The sequence below is a fragment of the Nerophis lumbriciformis genome, linkage group LG18 (genome assembly GCF_033978685.3).
Source record: "Nerophis lumbriciformis linkage group LG18, RoL_Nlum_v2.1, whole genome shotgun sequence".
In the NCBI taxonomy this organism is placed as follows: Eukaryota; Metazoa; Chordata; class Actinopteri; order Syngnathiformes; family Syngnathidae; genus Nerophis; species Nerophis lumbriciformis.
This window is the reverse complement of record NC_084565.2, coordinates 29,385,775-29,406,512: the sequence shown is the minus strand read 5'-3', so window position 1 is coordinate 29,406,512 and position 20,738 is coordinate 29,385,775. Positions and strand designations below refer to the sequence as shown.

The 20,738-nt window shown below is 37.9% G+C and overlaps 1 protein-coding gene across 1 annotated transcript; it reads right to left on the bottom strand.

The window, feature by feature from the left end:
* Positions 1–2,874: 2,874 nt before the first annotated feature.
* On the bottom strand, positions 2,875–15,907 carry mutyh (mutY DNA glycosylase). Its single transcript, XM_061977972.1, has 15 exons — positions 15,586–15,907; positions 15,364–15,494; positions 15,013–15,052; positions 14,878–14,951; positions 11,497–11,538; positions 11,335–11,406; positions 11,143–11,256; positions 10,966–11,063; positions 10,634–10,778; positions 10,472–10,559; positions 7,000–7,182; positions 6,779–6,924; positions 3,424–3,573; positions 3,302–3,343; positions 2,875–3,231 (listed from the first exon to the last, which is right to left on the bottom strand). The coding sequence occupies exons 1-15, from the start codon at positions 15,671–15,673 to the stop codon at positions 3,097–3,099; spliced, it is 1,548 nt and encodes a 515-aa protein (XP_061833956.1). The 5' UTR covers positions 15,674–15,907; the 3' UTR covers positions 2,875–3,096.
* Between the last annotated feature and the right edge of the window lie 4,831 nt (positions 15,908–20,738).

Below are 20,738 nucleotides of genomic sequence, written 5' to 3'. Positions count from 1 at the left end.
GCTGTATACAGGACAGTAATAATAGCAGCACAGCTTTCTGACAAAAAGTATATTTTATTTAAGCACATGTTTTCATTGCAGCATGCAGGTTCTTTTATTTTCATTGACTATAGTAAGGTATTCACAGCGCTTCACTTTTTCCATATTTTGTGGCCTAATTCTAAAAAATCCTCAAAATTCTACAAACAATACCCCATCATTACAATGTGAAAAAGTGTTTTTTTAATTTTGCAAACGTGTTAAAAATTAAAGCCTTCAGGCTGCATCAACAAAGTATTCAGCGAAGGCTAAGAGTACATAAATACATGTAGTTTTTTTTTATAAATTGGCATAAATTCATTAAAAAAAAATCTTTTCACGTTGTCGTGGGGTATTGTGTGTAGAATTTTGAGGACAAAGATTAATTTATTCCATTTTGCAAGGTTATTAGACATTTTGCATGTTTGGTTTTGGAGTTATGTTTGAATACATTTGTATTGCTTTTTTTGCATTATCTCATGATTCAAAGAACATTACTCTCAAATTGAGTAAAACACAATTTTTTGTGTTTGCAAGCCTTAAAAAAAGCATATGTTTTGAGTAAAACTCACAAAGATACAATATTTCAGGCATTATTAGCTATTTTGCAGATTTTGTTTCAATAGTTATGTTTAAATAAATGTCATATTGAGTAAAACCTAATTTTTGTATTTGCAAACGTTACAAAAACACCTGACTCTAGTAAAACTCACATAGATACATTAATACAGGCATTTTTAGACATATTGCGTATTTGATTTTGGAGTTATGTTTATATAACTTTCATATTTACTATGACAGTTATACAGTCATATTGAGTAAAAAAAAACTGATTTGTGTCTTTGCAAACCTTACAAAAGATACATTTTCTAGTAAAACTCACAAAGATACATTATTTTAGGCATTATTAGACATTTTACGAGGCTGTAACATAAAATGTGGAAAAAGTGAAGCGCTGTGAATATTTTCCGGTTTAGTCTTGTTAGTAGTATACTTTTGACACAACAAGTGGCAGAATACTGTAAAAAGTAGTGGTGTTGATTTAAAAAAAAAAAAAAAAAAGTATTCATGTTATATTATTTTTAAAGATTTAACTACAAAATTTAACATAGAAAAAAAAATCAACAATAATTGTGTTTTCTAAATGATGTATTTGTTTACGTTTTGACATAATGGTAATGTTTAAAGATGTCTTGAAAAGTTATTTTGAAGAGCACAATTCAAAATGCCCTAAAAAGAGTCAGGATTAAGAAGCAAGAGCTTTTTTCCATGTCCCAAAAGACTGAAACACTCTTTCAATAAAATGCCGCACGTAAGGGGTTTTCAAAGTGACGATGACCACTCACTCTGGCTTTAATTTTAATGAGTAAAAATTACATCAGGAGTTTGCCCAAAACAGGAAATATTTTTCAACCTCCAGCTAATTATTTTTTTTTAAATGTACAAAAAAATACAATAAAAAATTTAAACAAATTAAAAGAAAGAAAAGAAGAGCAAAGTCAAGACCCTTTATTCTCCTAAATGATGTTCATTTTTGTGTTCTGGTGTTTGACTGTGATGGTTCACCCTCCCAGTGAAGCATGTAGACTGACCAGGCCACCATGGCCAGCTTATAACCAATGAGAAGAAGTATTTGTAGTATCAATTACCACAATATTCCATTTTATTTTCCATTAACTACTCCAATTTTTGAATTAAAAATACATGCACACAAAAAATTGTATGGTAAATAATTATCATGAAAACAATAATCCAATAAAAAAGTTCAATTCTATGGGCACTCCAAAAATGTATTTACATCCGAATCGAGATACTTATTTATTCAGATTTTAAACAATTCATAATTTGAAAAAAAAACTTCAGAATCAATATGTAAAAAAACGTTTTTAAGGCCATCTCCGCACTTATTGCTGCATGTATACGCTACACATCAGCACCCAAGAGGATCTCTTTTAAACTGTAACCTCTTTTGAAAACTTTTTTTATTTATTTTAAAATCATTTTAAAGTTTTTTATACCAAATAATATATTGCAAGAATCTGTTTGAATCTTCTTTTTTTTTTTAGTCCTGTCCAGCTTCTCAGTCAAATCATAGTTGATGTAGATGCCCATATCTGCTGTACAGATTTACTTTACAAAAGAGAAGTGTGGGATACTTCTCTTGTTGCCTTATTTGTATTTGACTTTATTAAATGGATTTATATTATTATTTGGAGCAGCCGGGCCGGAGCAGGAGGGGATAGAAAGAGAAAAAAATGAAGACAGAGGGGGAAATTGTGGGGACAAGAGGGGGATAAGAGAGAGACAAAAGCAACAACAGCAAACACAATAACAACAATAGAGCAACATCAGCAAATAGGATATGTATAAATATGATGGTAAAAGTGATAGCAAAGAAGCAGTTAGTGAAATAAATAATAATACAGAAATGACAATGAACATTATTACACTACAAATGGAGCAATACAAATAATAGAAATAGCGCTATTGATAATGAATAATAATAATTTACCTCTATTATCAACAATACATATATATAATGATAACTAGAGATACAAAAGAAAGCAGAAAAAACAGAGGGGAAGAAAGAGAAGTTGTTTGAATCTCAAATCTATTCTGAATCGAATAATCACCCCAAAAATCTGAATCGTAAATTGTTGTAATATTCCCACCCCTATTAGTTGCCCTTTATATTATTTATTTTACATTAATATAAAAGACTAAATTATGTTGCAACAATGTTTAACTTTCTCACTTCTCATTTTTAAGTGCAAAAATTGGATTAAAATAGATATATTTTGAATAAATTACCCAAAATGTGCATCTTGTTTCCAAAATCCATTAGCTAAAACAGACAAAATAAATAGTTATAACATTTATTATCAAGGGTTTAAAGTACATACAATAATGACAGCATTTTCATGATTATTGCCATGGAAACAGTTTAGTGGAATGTTAATACAAATACATACTTAAAACAAAATGCAATATCATGACTTTTTTTAAAAAGTGACTACAATTAGCATGATTTAAAGACAAACTCTATGTATGTAGAAATGCATCGTATATATTTTTTCATCAAGGTTCCTGTTTTGTTGTCTTGAAGAAAGACGTGAGTGAAAGTTGTTTGTTGTTGTTAGTTGTAGCTTTCTTCACGCCTCTTGGTCTCTTCTTGACTTCTTTTATGTCGCCCTTCTTTCGCCTTTTGGCCTCCTAAGCAAGACGGGAATGAAAGAAAAGTTGCAATCCTGCAAAGATTTAAGACATTTAAAGAGACACTTACTGCAGACGTGTGCTTCTTCTGAAGGTCACAGAGGTTGACAACCTGCAGGAGTTCAAATGTTGAAAATCTTTCTACTTTCAGGTGTGCACCACAACAGCATTTTGCTGCTGGAGTTAACAAACCTTTTTCACTCCTGTCGGCACGGCGGCTTCTTGCAGCGCCGACCTGCTGAGCCATTGAGCGTTTTCGGTCTGCGTTGGTGCGCCGGCGTCTCTCAGACACAAAGCGTGGACAACGTACGTCTGGTGGATGTGCGAGAAAACGTGGACCACCTGTGGCAAGTCAACATGGTCAGAAAAGCAACACTTTTCTTACACTTAATGTCGTTTCAGGAAGCATGCCTTTGAAAAATTGGGAAAATATTTTAAGTGATACACAAGTTAGAGGGATTTTTTCTGCCATAATTAACAACATCGACAGCAGGGGTGTCAAACTCATTTTAGATGGGGGGCCACATGGAGAAAAATCTAAAATCACGGCACGATAACTTAAAAATAAAGACAACTTCAGATTGTTTTTTTGTTTAAAAAATAGAACAAGCACATTCTGAAAATGTACAAATCATAATGTTGTTGGGTGTTTTTACACTTACATGTTGCGGTTAATAGTATTATATCTTTATTTGTCGTTATTTATATTTACTGAATAAATGATGTGATAATGTTCATCAGTCAACTCATCGGTGTTAATTTTCAATATATCAAGATAAAAAAATTATATCAAAATCAAATTACAGGATGTTATTTATATAGTTTTCTCATTTTCCTCAACTGGTGCACTAACATGTTTTTTTTTGTTTTTTGTTTTTTACATATGTAGCATCATCTACAAAGATACAAATAATTGCTATTGCGACATCTAGTGGACACATTTAGAACAGCGGTTTCTTTCATTCAAAAATTTCAGCTCATTTTTATACTTAGCAAACTCATCCCACGGGCGGGCCGGATAAAACCTGTTCGGGTTTGACACCCCTGATCTAAAGGCAACAAAGTAGATCATTCAAATATTAAAAAGGAACTTCTTCACAGTTACATTTTCCAAAGCAAAAAATACAACAGGAACACCATTACTGTTTTAACAGAACACATTTGTTTTACAATTGTCTAGACTTTTTTTGGTGTTTACGGCGATAACTCACCCTGTTTCGCCAACACATACGCACAGAAAGAGAAGCAATGAACAATTTGCAGTCATGTTATGATTTTATATACCGGACACATTCAATAATAGCTAACGCTAACTATCCAAATCGGTACCATGAATGATGGTACATGAGCTAAAAACACCCAAGAAACGTATATAGTTAGGTTATTACATCCTAGAAGCCTTAAGAGGGTGGGATTTAACGCTTTAAATATATTGGAAAGTTTGCAACATTAACAGAGATGTCTAGAGGGTGCTAACAGCCCCTGTAATTACTTAATACATTTTTTTATTCCCATTAATTATGGAATGGACTAAACAAGGAAGTCAAACAATGTACTAATGTGACTCAGTTCAAGAGGCTGTTTAAACTACAAGTGTTTACTAAGTACAAAGAAGAAAAATGTTGATTAATATATTGAACTTAATTGAAAATTGTATATAATTCATCTCATTATGAGTATCAGAATTGACTTATAAAAAAGAACTGCTATATTTAATCACAACTAGAATGTAAACAGTGTTACAAGATAGGGGAACATATGTGTTAGAAAATGATATAAAGTGGAAAAGGGGTAGGATTAAATAAACCAGGGGTGTCAAACTCATTTTAGCTGAGGGGCCGCATGGAGGAAAATCTGTGCGCACACGGGCCGGATTATTAAAATCATGGCATTAAAACTAAAAAAATAAAGACAACTTCATATTGTTTTCTTTGTCTTACTTTGACCAAATTAGAACAAACCCATTCTGAAAATATTACAATAAAAATATAGAAAAAATACCGGCAGCGGTAAAGTTTAGATCCATGAAAGAAAGAAGAAAGTGAATGAATGTTTATAACTGAATACATTTACATATGCATAAAAATGTGTTTTCTTTTGTATTTTTTTTTTTTAATGAATTAAGTAATGTTTATGACAACCTTTTTCCAAAACACAATATAAAATGTGAGATATAACAGGATAATGCATACATTTATCATTTGTTTTCAAAACGCTTACAAAAAAGTGGGACCCCATTTTGAAAATTCCTAGCGACAACACTGATGGAGTATTGGTGCGTGCAAAACAGCAGCAGGCCTGCGGGCCGGTTCTAATACTAATCAAATATCATCCCGGGGTCATAGATCCGGCCCGCTGGCCTTGACTTTGACACTTAGGAAATAAGCCTTTTACTCCTTTTCAGACATGTAAAGAGGAATGAGAATTTGCACGTTATGATGTATCACATTGTAAATGTGTGCATGTTCAAATTAAATTAATACCATACCATTGTTTTTAAATTAAATCTTAATTACTTAACGTAGATGTCCGATACACTCTTAAACAATTATACTGAGCCTATGTATTAGTTATTTATTTCATGACCTTTTCAAATATTCTATGGCAATTTGATTTAATGGCATTTGCTTTTCTGTACCGAGTGTTTTTTGTCAAAGAAAGATAAGTACATCATTAAAATATGACTAGAATACTTATAAATGTGAGGTAAGTTGATTAAGTAATTAAATTGGTTCAATTGTGAGATAATACCTCAAATGATATTTGTTGATTTTAGCAGAGTTTGTTTATTGCATTTTAAATTATTCAATAACATGTCATGTCTGGATGGATTTGTTTGGTGCCAAAATGAAACATGAAGCACATTAAACTGATTGCTTTTTTAATGGCATTAAATAATTAAAATTGTCATGAAATAAATACATTCAGTTCCATGTTGCATTTTTCAAGGTAGATTTCACAACTTAATTAATAAGTGAAAAGTGGAACAATTCCATATTAATGTAAACATTCTAAATTTAACCAATTCAATTTTTACAAATGTAATGGCATTCATTTCAGCGCTGGTGTAAAAATTAAAGACATTTAAATAGTTAAAAAATTTGAGATAATCTATAAATAATCCATTAATTAATTAAATTGTGAAACATTAACTTAAATATTGATTTACTGATGTGACCTTTCAAATTATTTTGGCATTTAATACCGCATGTGGAGTTTTTTTGGTTAAATAAATTTAATTAATATGAAACCAATTAGCACAATCAATATTATTTAAGGTGGTATTAAATAATGGAAATGGTCATGAAATAAATTCAGTTAAATTATTTTATTTGATTGAGGGAAATAATGACTCACTTTACATTTGAACTAATTCATACATGTATTTTTTTGTAATCAATTTTGGCATAACTACAAAGTATTATGTTATTAAAAAAATCGACAAAAAAAACACTATCCTATTTACAATAAAATAAAAGGAAAAATTAAATGTTTTATAATCTGTCCAGAAGTATGATGATATTTAATAATCAAATTCCACACTTACATCTCCCACATACTTGAGGGCGCTGCCAATCACTTGTACTCCCAGGATGCTGCTGAGGTCTGCACACAGCGCCCCCTTGTGTTCCTCCTCTAACTTGTCTGTCTGCAACAGACGACTGGGAAACTCCCACAGTCCTGCCAGCAAACCTGTGGAAGCACAAAGGGATGATGTACAGTAAGTGACGTCATATTTTCCATTCACATGCTCTGTCCCTTTAAAACCTTTATTTGGTCTTCGCGTGAGCAGGAACTCGTCCTCGCCTTCTTGTCCGTGTCGAGTCACCACGCAGGTCAAGGTTCGCTCCACTCTGGGGGGCTTCTTTGCCGGCTTCCTCGGGAAGTTGAGGACCCCCAGCTCCTCATCCCAAGGCTGGGACGGACACAGAGGACATATTCCGTCCGTCCCTGAGGTAAACACGATAGAGAAAAGTGGACTATACGAGGAATAGGAAGTAGTCATCCCTCGTTTGTCGCGGCTAAGTGGTTCCAGGCCTGACATTGGTAAACGAGTTTTCGCGGAGTAGGAATATTATTAATAAAAATAATATTTTTATGGAGCATAAAAGACCTACACTTCTGTGTCTCATTTGCAACTACTGTAGTGTGCTGTTTTATATAGAAGACTTTGCATGTAGTTGCAATTCCAAGACATTAGATGGCAGTACTGTACCATAACAACACTTTTTCTTTTGTTGCGCCTAAAAAGAGTTTAAACTTAAGTTTTGTACTTATTATACACCAGCTTTTTGGTTGTAATGTACATCTTAGTTGTAGTTTTTTGGAGGTATTGAAATTGCCATATAAAATTGCTAATACTAAACAGTAGCATGTCTATGGCAAACCTAATGTAAATTAGCATCAAGCTAGCATATTTTGAAAAGTGGAGTCTTACTGTACTTTTGAGTGCCTTCTTCCTGCTTTGTTGCCATGGAAAATTGTAACATCAACTAGAGGTAGTCCACTTTAAGTTCTTGGCTGCCAAATTTGACTTAAAAAGGGGTCATATTTTCACCCCCAAATGTAAAACACTTCCTTGTGGTCTACATAACATGGAATAATGGTGGTTCTTTGGTCAAAATGTTTTACACACCATCTTCAAGCCACTTTCTGACCGCCTTTTCAGGATGCGCCGTTTTGTAGGCGGTCTTATTTACGTGCCTCCACTTCGACTGTGTATTCTCGCTGTCAGCCATGGTGTAGTTTTTAGTCTGTCTACTGACAAATATATATTAGAACTATACACTACTTTGTACTAGAAATGTCAACAGTGGAGGATGCATGTGCATGTACGAGCCAGTCCGCCCCACAACAAGAGGTTAGAGAAAAAGAAGGAACTTATAGACTACAGCGACGGACTCGTGCAAAGCACTTTGGATAAATCTCGACCATTTATGGAGATATTCACTCACGTCACAGCTGGGTCAGGGGGTTGCACACCACAGTGGCCTTAAAGGGGAACTGCACTTTTTTGGAATGTTGCCTATCATTCACAATCATTATGAGAGACAATATGACAAATTTATTTTTTTGTATGCATTTAACTTGTAAATAAACGTACCGTATTTTTCGGACTATAAGTCGCAGTTTTTTTCATAGGTTTGGCCGGGCTACAGTGCGACTTATATATGTATTTTTCCTTTTTTATTATGCATTTTCGGCAGGTGCGACATATACTCCGAAAAATACGGTAAATAAAGTCTGCGTACAATGGAGTCAATGGGAAGTCCTCTATTCCGCCAATAAAGCCCTATTTAATAACAGTTCAAAAAGTGCCAACAATATTCCATTTGTATTTCAGACTTGAATATTAACCAAGTATTAGTGACATTGTTATTATAAGTGCTAACGTAGACAAACTATGTATAGCGGCAGTGTGACCACACACACACATGTTGACATCATGAGCTGCTTTCTCGCCACAGAGCTCATGGAAGTTTGTTATAGATCATAAATAATGCTTCTCACCTGGATAGTAGAAGGACGAAGACATAATCCCACATGTTGGTACACTTTGACAGCCAATTTAGACTCGGGGATGGCGAGAAAGACCCGAAAAGACACTTGGTTCCACCCTTCATTTTTCTTCGTGAGGATTAGGAGTCATTCATCTAAACGTTATTACATCCGAATATGAACATCCTAACAGGCGGCAGGCATTTGGGAGCAAACATTGTACATTAAGTGGTGTTTTATTATGTTTGTTGAGGGACAAGCGGTAAAAAATGGATGGATGGGCTCTCATGAAGTCTGCAGTGAGCAGTAATCAGTGATTTTGAAGGAAAAAGCGAACGTCATTGTGATGCATTTTTGAAGTGTAATGCGCCGCCGTATGCTTAAACTGATCAAAATACGTAAATATTACATGTTATTATGAATGTGCCTGTTGCTATATTACATATATATACTGTACTTACAGCATGTACAGTACAGGCCAAAAGTTTGGACACGGCTTCTCATTCAACGTGTTTTCTTTATTTTCATGACTATTTACATTGTAGATTGTCACTGAAGGCATCAAAACTATGAATGAACACATAGTTACAAAAAAAGGTGAAATAATTGAAAACATGTTTTATATTCCAGTTTATTCAAAATAGCCACCCTTTGCTCTGATTACTGTTTTGCACACTCTTGGTATTCTCTCAATGAGCTTCAAGAGGTAGTCATCTGAAATTGTTTTCACTTCACAGGTGTCATAGTTTTGATGCCTTCAGTGACAATCTACAATGTAAATAGTCATGAAAATAAAGAAAACGCGTTGGAATAAGAAGGTGTGTCCAAACTTTTGGCCTGTACTGTATACAAAACCTTGAAGGAGGTGTTTGGATGTTTTTTTAAGCACTTTGTAGGCGGAATAGAGCATCTCCAATCGGCTCAATTGTAAGCAAACTTTTGATTGCATTTATTTACTAGTTAGAATGCAAAAAAACAGAAAACATGTGTTCTTGCCTTACATTAAGTTTGTGAATGGTAGGCAAAATTCCCAAAAAGTGCAGTTGCCCTTCAAGAGCTATACCCGCAGGTGTGAAGGTAGAGGCATGACAAAGTGCAATTCAATTGTCCAGGTTGGAGTTAGACACATAGCTAACAACAAATTAAATAAAGAAGGCAATGTTACTACTGTATAAGCACACAAAAAAAAGTGATCATGGAGCAGCGTGTACACATGATGCCCTCTTTACATTTCCGACTACACCCTCATAATTAAAGGTAAAGTTTAGGTAATGATTGTCACACACACACACACACACTAGGTGTGGCGAAATGATTCTCTGCATTTGACCCATCACCCTTGATCACCCCCTGGGAGGTGAGGGGAGCAGTGAGCTGCAGTGGGAATCGTTTTTGGTGATTCAACCCCCAATTCCAACCCTTGATGCTGAGTGCCAAGCAGGGAGGTAATGGGTCCCATTTTTATAGTCTTCGGTATGACTCGGCTGGGGTTTGAACTCACAACCTACCGATCTCAGGGCAGACACTGTTGGATTAAAAGAGTGTAAAGGCGACTAAAGATTGTTATTTCATGCCTGAAGGGCTCTTGTGATGTTAAAACGCATATTTAGAAAGTCCAACTGTTTTTTTATGTCCTAGCTATTTAAGTATTTGATCTACAATTTTGCTTCCTACTTTGAAAAAAATTCATTTATTGTGGTTATGTCTGGAACTAATTGACAGCGATAATGACATGACTTACTGCAGTCTTCTATATCAAGAAGTGCCGGAGGTTTCACGTCTTCTTTCCCCAAAAGCTTTCTGGAGGTCTTCTCTTGCTTGGCATGAACCTGAACAAAACATAACATGAATTATCAATACATTAATCAAAGCCAACTCCTGCTGGTCAACACTTGGGTCTAACCTTGCGGTAGGAGTGGCAGTGAGAGCGCACAGGACACTGGTGGCACAGAGGCGCCTTGGGAGTGCAGATTCGAGCCCCCAACTCCATCATGGCCTGGTTGAAGTCCCCCGGGCGCTCAGGGTGCACCAGCATATTGGCCAGACCCCTAATATACCATATCTCTACTTTAGAGTAGTCAGTGTACAGCTTGTATAGCAATATTTAGATTTTTTGGCTGTGTGTTGACTCATTTTCCATGGCTAGTGAACAAGCTCTACACTGACTACTCTAAAGTACTTTATATCCAAGTTTACTGATTATTTTCTGGGGAATCAGTTTTATTATAAACTCACCAAAGAGCCTCTGTGACTGCAGGACTCGTGCAGTCGGCCCCGATGGCCCTCATCCGGCACAGCACCCGGATCACGTTGCCGTCCACGGCGCCTGTAACCTAGGCGACGAGGGACGGCGTCACTTCCTAACGCTTAAGGCGGGATCTGACTCGTGCAAGTGTGTGTGTGTTGGCTGACATGTCCCAGCGCAATGGAGCCGATGGCGGCAGCCGTGTAGCGGCCCACTCCTGGCAGTTGTTTCAGCAGGCCGTCCACCGTGACGGGCATCTGTCCGTCAAGCTCAGAAACCACCTGTAGGCAAACAAAAAGTAAAAAATGACATAATAAAATAAAAATCAAGACAGATTTAAATATTGCACAATCACTGACCTTTTGGGCTCCTTCATGAAGACGTTTCCCTCTGGAATAGTAACCAAGGCCTGCCCACATCTGATTTACCTCCTACTCATCAGCAAGTTAAGTTAAAAAAGTTTTTTAAAAAAAACAACACACTTTTTGATTGATATGTTTTTTTAAGTTGTTAGTAGTCACCTCTAGTGTTGCAGCTGCAAGATCTGAGACCGTAGGCCAACGCTGAAACACACATTAAAACCTCATACTTCATCATTACTTATTATATCCTGATCCGATATTGATATCGGATGTGGGTGCGATATCAGGAAAAAAACAAGTATCGGATGGTATCAGCTTGCATTTATAAGCTGTAATACAAGCAGTCCTACAGCGTGTTTACTTGTGCAAAGCTGGACAGTCAGTTAACATCTAAACGTCCTTCGTGTAAACACACAAGGTCGGTCTTTTCGTGTGGTTTAGTTAAGTCATTTTCAAAGGGTAATCATGGTAGGCTATATGTTACAAGGAGCTAGCAGCTACACAACAGCTAAGCACACAAGCTACAGTATGTTTTTAAGAGCAGGCTTAAGACCCACATTTTAGATTTGGCTTTTACATTATATTAATTATTCTATTGAAGTCATTAGTATCCTATTAGTTATGCAAGATTTTTATGCAAGATTTTATTTAGTTCTATTAATGTATGTATTTACTGTATATATATTTTTATATATATATGTATATATATATATATATTGTTGTTTTTCTGTTAATCTTCATATGTCTTACTTGTATTTTATGTTTTATCTCTACACATGGTTCTTACTATTTTACAAGTTTTATTATTTTTATTTTCCAACTTTCCTCAGACGAGCCATCTGCCTCAGGGGTTATCGGCCGTGCTTGTGGGGGCGCTTTTGTGTCAGCGTCCTGGTGGCCATGGTCTGATGACCTCCTGGTGCAGATGGCTCCTGTGATAGTGTTTACTCACATGTCTCCTCTGTACTCAGCCATGCAATCATTTGTCCATATAGTTGCATATGTGTGTGTGTTTGTGTTTGGTATCTGTGTCCGTGTGTACGTATGAGATAATGGGGGCTATGGGTCACCAGGGTATTGTTTTAACTTTCTAAAGCACTTTGCGTTGCATTTCTTATATGAAAAAAGTATGAAAAGCGCTTTATAAATAAAGTTTGATTGATAAGCTACAGCTACTGTACTTAAGTCCTTAATTAAACAATATCACATTCTAAGACACCAGATTTGTTAATATAACTAAGTATCAAATAACTACATTGCATATAACTTACAGACACAAATTCAAAGTCATATTTATTACATTGAGGTAATGATTATCACTACTAGGTGTCGCCAAAATACAAATTACTGTAACACCACTTCAAGAGCATAAATCTGTCAGTTTTAAAGTTAAAGTTAAAGTCCCAACGATAATCACACACACACACTAGGTGTGGTGAAATTATTATTCGCATTTGACCCATCCCCATGTTCACTCCCTGGGAGGTGAGGGGAGCAGTGAGCAGCAGCGGTGGCCGCGCCCGGGAACCATTTTGGTGATGTAACCCCCAATTCCAACCCTTGATGCAGAGTGCCAAGCAGGGAGGTAATGGGTCCCATTTTTATAGTCTTTGGTATGACTCGGCCTACCATTGTTCTCTGCATGACTAGTTTCACTTGATTGTTTTCTAACATTCCACACGACAAAATAAAAGTATGGAACTATGATTGCTGCTTTAAACCCAGATTCCGATCTAACAAAGGTCTTAACTCATTCTCCTTCTATGCCACATCAATATGGAATGCACTCCCAACAGGTGTAAAAGAAAGTGCATCTCTACCCTCCTTCAAAACCGCACTAAAAGAACACCTCCAGTCAACTACAACCCTAGACTAACACCCTCCCCCCACCACATCCCACCTCCCCAGATTGTAATGAATCAAATGTAAATAATTAGGGATGTCCGATAATGGCTTTTTGCCGATATCCGATATTGTCCAACTCTTTAATTACCGATATCAACCGATCAGGGGCGCCGAAAAGGGGGGGGGTAAAGGAGACGGATTCTAGGGGCCCATGATGGAGGGGGGCCAGAGAGGCCCCTAATGATGATGAAATTATAATACAGAAAAAATAATGACACTGTGTTGGGGGCCCTGTAAAGATTCTTTTTATGGGGCCCAAAATCCCTAGCGGCGCCCCTGCAACCGATACCGATATATACAGTCGTGCAATTAACACATTATTATGCCTATTTTGGACAACCAGGTGTGGTGAAGATAAGGTACTTTTAAAAAAAAATTATAAAATAAAATAAGATAAATAAATAAATTAAAAACATTTTCTTGAATAAAAAAAACCTTTAACAGTTAATTTTACTAACTGTTAAAGGTTAGTACTAATAGTGGACCAGCAGCACGCACAATCATGTGTGCTTACGGACAGTATCCCTTGCAGACTGTATTGATATATATTGATATATAATGTAGGAACCAGAATATTAATAACAGAAAGAAACAACCCTTTTGTGTGAATGAGTGTGAATGAGTGTAAATGGGGGAGGGAGGTTTTTTGGGTTGGTGCACGAATTGTAAGTGTATCTTGTGTTTTTTATGTTGATTTAATTAAAAAAAAATAAAAAAAAATAATAATAATAATAATTTTTTTTAAAAACTATACCGATAATAAAAAAAAAACGATACCGATAATTTCCGATATTACATTTTAACGCATTTATCGGCCGGCCGACATCTCTATAAATAATCAAATGTATATATACGGCGTGGCGCAGTGGAAGAGTGGCCGTGCGCAACCCGGGGGTCCCTGGTTCAATCCCCACCTAGTACCAACCTCGTCATGTCCGTTGTGTCCTGAGCAAGACACTTCACCCTTGCTCCTGATGGGTGCTGGTTAGCGCCTTGCATGGCAGCTCCCTCCATCAGTGTGTGAATGTGTGTGTGAATGGGTAAATGTGGAAGTAGTGTCAAAGCGCTTTGAGTACCTTGAAGGTAGAAAAGCGCTATACAAGTACAACCCATTTATCATTTATTTATTTATATACTTGTTTTTATGCTTTCTGAGCTCACTATGTTCACTGCTTGTTGTACATATCTTACCAAGTCAGACCTACACTGTTTCAATGTCCATTTCTCAGATGATATAATTGTTGATGACTGAAGTGCTGATATCAACCAAACCTAACCCCTCCGCCCCAACCCCCTCCACATCCCACCCACCGGATTGTAAATAATTCAATGTATATACTCTGATGATTAACTTGTGTGATGACTGTATTATGCTGATAGTATATATTTGTACCATGAATTGATTAACGTGGACCCCAACTTAAACAAGTTGAAAAACTTATTGGGGTGTTACCATTTAGTGGTCAATTTTCCGGAATATGTACTGTACTGTGCAATCTACTAATAAAAGTCTCAATCAATCAATCAATGCTGATATCGTATCAGATTAATATCGGTCTCGGCCAACATTGGTATCGTATCGGAAGTGAAAAAGTTGCATCTGGACCCCCGACTAATTATTATTATAACACATACCTTCATCCATTTGTTGTAATAGTCCATCACCGTGGCGACCTGGGTCTGCTGCAGCATGATCTCAGACACCCACACTTAGAGGAAGCATGCATGAATCAATAGCTAGAATAGGACATCAGGAGAGTGTTTACACACCTGCATAGACTCTTATGTTGACATCAGCCTCTGTCGACGCCTTAAAAAGAAACAATAGTCAGAAATGTGAAGCTAATAAAAGTTGAAAATCTGTGTTCATTTTTCTTCTGATGCTGAGAGACGTTAGTGACAATAAAGTTGAATTGAAATGTGCATAATATGGACAAAAATGTTGGGACACGTGGCCATTACGCCTCATTCCTTCCAACCCATCCATCCATTTCCTACCGCTTGTCCTTCCAAACCATGTTTTTTTGTTGGGTTTTTTACCAGGTGTCAAGACGTTTTTGTCCATATTGAAGCGTATTTATTGACTATTTCTTCTGTGTGTGAATACAGTAAGTTAGTTACCACTGTCCTCCATTGCAGCTCTCGCTTCTCCAGCTCGTACCAGCTCAGCAGGTGAGTCCGCAGGTGGGTGACGTCAGCAGGGTCGTGGAAAGTGTGGCGGGTGGACAGACACGCAGCACCATTGGGCTCTTCTGAGGGTTGAAACGTGCAATTTTCTGTTTTATTTATTCAAAACCGACTCACAAGTTAGCTTCAACTACTAAGTCTGAGTGGTGCATTTACCGTCCTTTTCTCCACGCGTCTTCTGCCTCTTCCGCTTCGGTTTCACACTTTCCACCAGTTCCGCGATTTCCTTCTTGACTTTACGCATCGTTAACCGTAACGCGCACGTCCAAAAATCAAACTTGTAACAGTTGTACTGTGTTTTTACTACATCTGGCGCTATTTTGTAGAAAACGCCCCTTTCGTCGCTTGTCCAATCAGCTACGAAAGAATCTCTGCGTCATGACGTTTTTTCCGGGGCGGGCTTTAAACGACGTAAACCAATGGTGCGTTCATTAAAACTGGAAAGTTGTAACATTTGGATACTCTACTCACAAAATGGGGACACATCGACCAAACCAAAGCTCACAATTAACTACCAGCATTAGCATGTATTCAAGCACTTCAACTAACATGTGTTTTTACACCAAACATCACGCTTTAGTGGGTTTTTTTTTTTACTTTCAAATGGCGGTCAGTGACTTTCCAGTAATCTGAAATGCAAGATAATAATAAAACAACAATGCATGGTTTGTAAGATTTGATTGAATACATAGATGTACACATCTGAGTCCATCTATCCACCTTGGACTTAGACTTAGACTTAAACCAGTGGTTCCTAACCTTGTTGGAGGTACCGAACCCCACCAGTTTCATATGCGCATTCACCGAACCCTTCTTTAGTGAAAAATAAAATGTTTTTTCTTTTCAAATTCAAGCCAAAGTTATATGTTTTTGGTAACACTTTAGTATGGGGAACATATTCTAAGTAGCAAAGACTTCATTTAGAGTTATTTGGTTAGGGTCAGGGTTAGAGGGTTAGGGTTATAATAAGGCCATGCCGAATAAGGCATTAATAAGTACTTAATAATGACTAGTTAAGAGCCAATATGTTACTAATTTGCATGTTAATAAGCAACTAATATGAATATGAATATGAATATGTGTGAATATGTGTATATGTGAATATGTGAATATGTGAATATGTGAATATGTGAATATGTGAATATGTTCCCCATACTAACGTGTTACCATGTTGTTTTTACTGGTGCATAAAATGAACCTTGTTCAAAGAACAAAACCAACACAGTGCATAAACTCACAACAAATTACACACCTGCAAATCAGTCTGACTTCTGCTGTTGCCGTATCCGTAATACGCCGATAGGGAGAAGTTTGTATTTACACGATGAGTCGAGTGTGTTTTGACCTCCGCCGAACCCCTGAGGCCGACTCACCGAACCCCTAGGGTTCGATTGAACCCAGGTTAAGAACCACTGACTTAGACAAACTTTATTGATCCACAAGGGAAATTGTTCCACACAGTAGCTCAGTTACAAAGGATGGAAAGTGTAAGGAAGGAAAGGATAATGCAGGTATAGACTAAAAATGTGCCGTAGTAGCAATATAAAATATAACATATATGTAACATTTACATCTATATATATACAGTATATCATATATACTGATATATTATATTATATTTTTATATAATATATACAATATATAACAATTACAATGTACAATATTACAGTATATGTAACAGCTGCATCATAAAATGGAGAGTAGATCCAGCAGAAAATAGACATTCTAAACAAAGAGAGGTAGTTAACATAGAAGCAGTCAGGTAATAGACCTTCTGTCACTTCTATATTTGGTTGCAGGTGGGCTGGAGCCTATCCCAGCTGCATTTTTAAATGATTTTTTTCCAGTACTAAGTTAAATATCTCAATGGAATGTATACATTTGTGTGTTTATATTAAGGGCCGACTTAACCTAAGGGGGCCCCTGGGGGGGGGGGGGGGGGGGGGTTTGGACCACGCTCCAAACCTCAACAACAATATTAATGTTTACCTTCCTGATGAAATGACACGTTTTGTCCCTCTCGTGTATCAAAATAGACTCTCTCATAATGTTGCGTTGCAGTTGAACACTACCACAGGCACAATAATAAACATTCTTACATTTCATAGCACTCTTGAAGAAGCATTTAAGTCCCATCTTAAAACTCATTTGTATACGCTGGCCTTGAAATAGACCCCCCTTTTAGACCAGTTGATCTGCCGTCTCTTTTCTGCTTGGCCCCCCTCTCCTGCGTAGAGAGGTAGGTGACTACAGATGACCCGCAAGCTGTTCAAAGTCGGGACCCGGGGTGGACCACTCATCTGTGCATCAGTTGATGACGTCTCTACACTGCTGACTTGTCTCCACTCAAGATGATGCCCTGCTGGCCCCACTATGGACTGGACTCTCACACTTTAAACTAGATCCACTCGACGTCCATTGCACCGGTCGCCCGGGGGTTCCCACATCTGCGTCCCCCTCCAAGGGTTCTCATTGTATCCCGTTGGGTTGAGTTTTTTCTTGGACTGGTGTGGGATCTGAGCCGAGGATGTTGTTGTGGCTTGTGCAGCCCTTTGAGACACTTGTGATTTAGGGCTATATAAATCAACTTTGATTGACTGATTGTATAGGATGTCATTGTATTGTATGTGTACCTAATCAACTCTCAGTTTTTGTAACATTCAATATTCCCATAAAAACGATCATAAAGCGCTCAATCACAAACATCCATCCATTTTCTACCACTTGTCCATTTCGGGGTCGTGGGGTTTGCTGGAAGCCTATCTCAGCTGCAATCGGGCGGAAGGCGGAGTACACCATGGACAAGTCGCCACCTCATCACAGAGCCAACACACACTCACATTCACACACTAGGGCCAATTTAGTGTTGCCAAGCAACCTATCCCCACAAACAAGAAATGAAATGTTTACTTCAAAGCGCAGTAAACAACTGCAGTTCATAAACCCGGCCGTTAGGGGGCGGTGGCTTTTACCAGGGCTGGTTAGTGCCTACCTTTTATGTCGTGAATTAGAGTGTCCACGTTTCAGCATTAGTTGGAAAGTTAATTAAACAACCCATGTTTTATTTACTATAATAGATTATTTATGAAAATGAGAAAAGAGATACCCGAGTCTCATCCAGGTGGTGAACGTACCCAAAAAGAAAGATTGGCAACGCAAACAAAGTACGCCTCAGGCAGGCTCCAACTCATAAAACGGATTCGAGTGTTTCCGGCTACGAAGCTCGTCAAGATTCGCCCTCGCACCGCCTTGTCTCTTCCGTTCCACTCTCTAAGACGACCAAGGACTTTATCCGAGGCTCTCTCTCAAATCATGTAAGTTGCTAATGTTCATATTCTTGCTTGTTGGCCGTTAACAAGCTAGCTGGCTAGCATTCGCTTTGGCAAAGGTTGCCTAGCAACGGCGCTAGAACTCCCTCTTGGGCCTCCAACATGGGGCGTTCAAGGACTATGGGAAACACTTCACAAGTACATCCATCCATCCATTTTCAGTACCACCATATTTGCTACAATCCGGCTTAGTTTAGAATATGTGGCCTGTGGCGTCGTGTATGTTGGATAGGCTCCAGAACCCCCCCCGCGACCCCATAAGGGACAAGCGGTAGGAAATGGATGGATGGATTAATTTATCTCACTCTGAGCATTTAATCGATCATAACCTGATTGCTTGGTTTGTCTTGTCTTGGAAGCACTTTTCAGAGATAAAATCACAAAGCGCTGTACAAAACATAGGTGAAGTAAAACAACAATTCAATTAAAACAACAGGGGCAACATCATAAAAAGCATACAAAGTGGATTAAAACTGATAGTTAAAAGGTGCATTAACTAAAAGCTGTACCAAAAAGATAAGTTTTCAAATGTTTCTTAAAAGTTTCAACACAGTCAAGATCACGGAGGGATTGCTGCAAATTGTCCCAGAGTCTGGGAGCTCTAGCCTGGAATGCCAGGTTTCCACGGGTTTTAAAACGAGTTTTCGGGATCTTTAGAAGACCCTGGCCTGAAGACCGGAGGCTGCGCCCTGAAGAGTAGGGGCACTGTGAGAATCATGATTTTTGATTTCTCCAGTGCCTTTAACACCATTCAGCCAATTCTGATGAGTGACAAGTTGATCAGGATGGGTGTCAGTTCATCCATTGTCTCCTGGATCACTGATTACTTGTCTGACAGGCCCCAGTTTGTGCGACTCGGGAGCTCTCTGTCGGACACTGTGGTCAGTGGTGTAGGTGCTCCACAGGGGACCGTCCTGTCTCTTTTCCTGTTCACCCTGTACACCTCGGACTTCCAGTATAGTTCCATGTCCTGCCACCTGCAGAAATACTCTGACGACTCTGCTGCGGTCGGGTGTATCGGAGAGGGACAGGAATTGGAGTACAGGACACTGATCGCTGACTTTGTGGAGTGGTCTCAGGCGAACCATCTGGTCCTTAATGTGGACAAGACCAAGGAGCTGGTCATCGACTTCAGGAAGAGAGTGACCCCGGTGGAGCCCATCAAGATCCAGGGCCGGGAGGTGGCAGTAGTGGAGCAGTACAAGTACCTGGGAGTCCACTTCAACAGCAGACTGGACTGGAAGGACAACTGCAAAGCTGTTTACAAGAAGGGCATGAGCAGACTCTTTTTCCTGAGGAAGCTTAGGTCCTTTAATGTGTGCAGCAAGCTGTTGGAGATATTTTATCAGTCTGTTGTGGCCAGTGCCCTGTACTTTGCAGTGGTTGGTTCAGGGAGCAGCACCAGCAAAAGGGACTCAAACCGGATTGATAAACTGATCCGGAAAGCCGGCCAAACTATTGGCACGCAGTTGGAGGCGTTTGTGTCAGTGAGGGACAGGAGGACACTGGACAAACTGCTGGCCATCATGGACAATCCTGCCCACCCACTCCACCTGACAATTAAGGGACAGCGGAGTTCATACTCCAACAGGCTCCTCCAGCTTCCTTCCCGCACTGTGCGATTCAAGAACTCCTTCATTCCACACTCCATCCATGATATCTGCCTATTACCTGACACCTGACATGTTAGCTACTTCTTTTTGTTTTTAATGTCTATTTTCTATTTTCTGCCAGATCTACTCTCTATTTTATGCTGCTGCTGTCACATATACTGTATATACCGTAATATTGTACATGGTCATTGGTATATATTGTATATATGTTATAGACATAATATAATATATCTGTATATATATTATTCTGTACACATATTATGTATATATTTGTATATATGTTAGATTTTGTTATCGCTATATTAGTCTATTTATACCTGCATTGTCCTTTCCATCCTTTCACTTTCCATCATTGTAACTGAGCTAC

Coding starts and splice junctions, on each gene's coding strand:
- mutyh (XM_061977972.1), bottom strand. CDS start 15,673: ATGCGTAAAGTCAAGAAGGAAATCGCGGAACTGGTGGAAAGTGTGAAA. Junction 11,407..11,496: donor TTGCAGCTGCAACACTAGAG/GTGACTACTAAC, acceptor GCTGATGAGTAG/GAGGTAAATCAGATGTGGGC. Junction 10,779..10,965: donor GCAGTCACAGAGGCTCTTTG/GTGAGTTTATAA, acceptor ATGGTATATTAG/GGGTCTGGCCAATATGCTGG.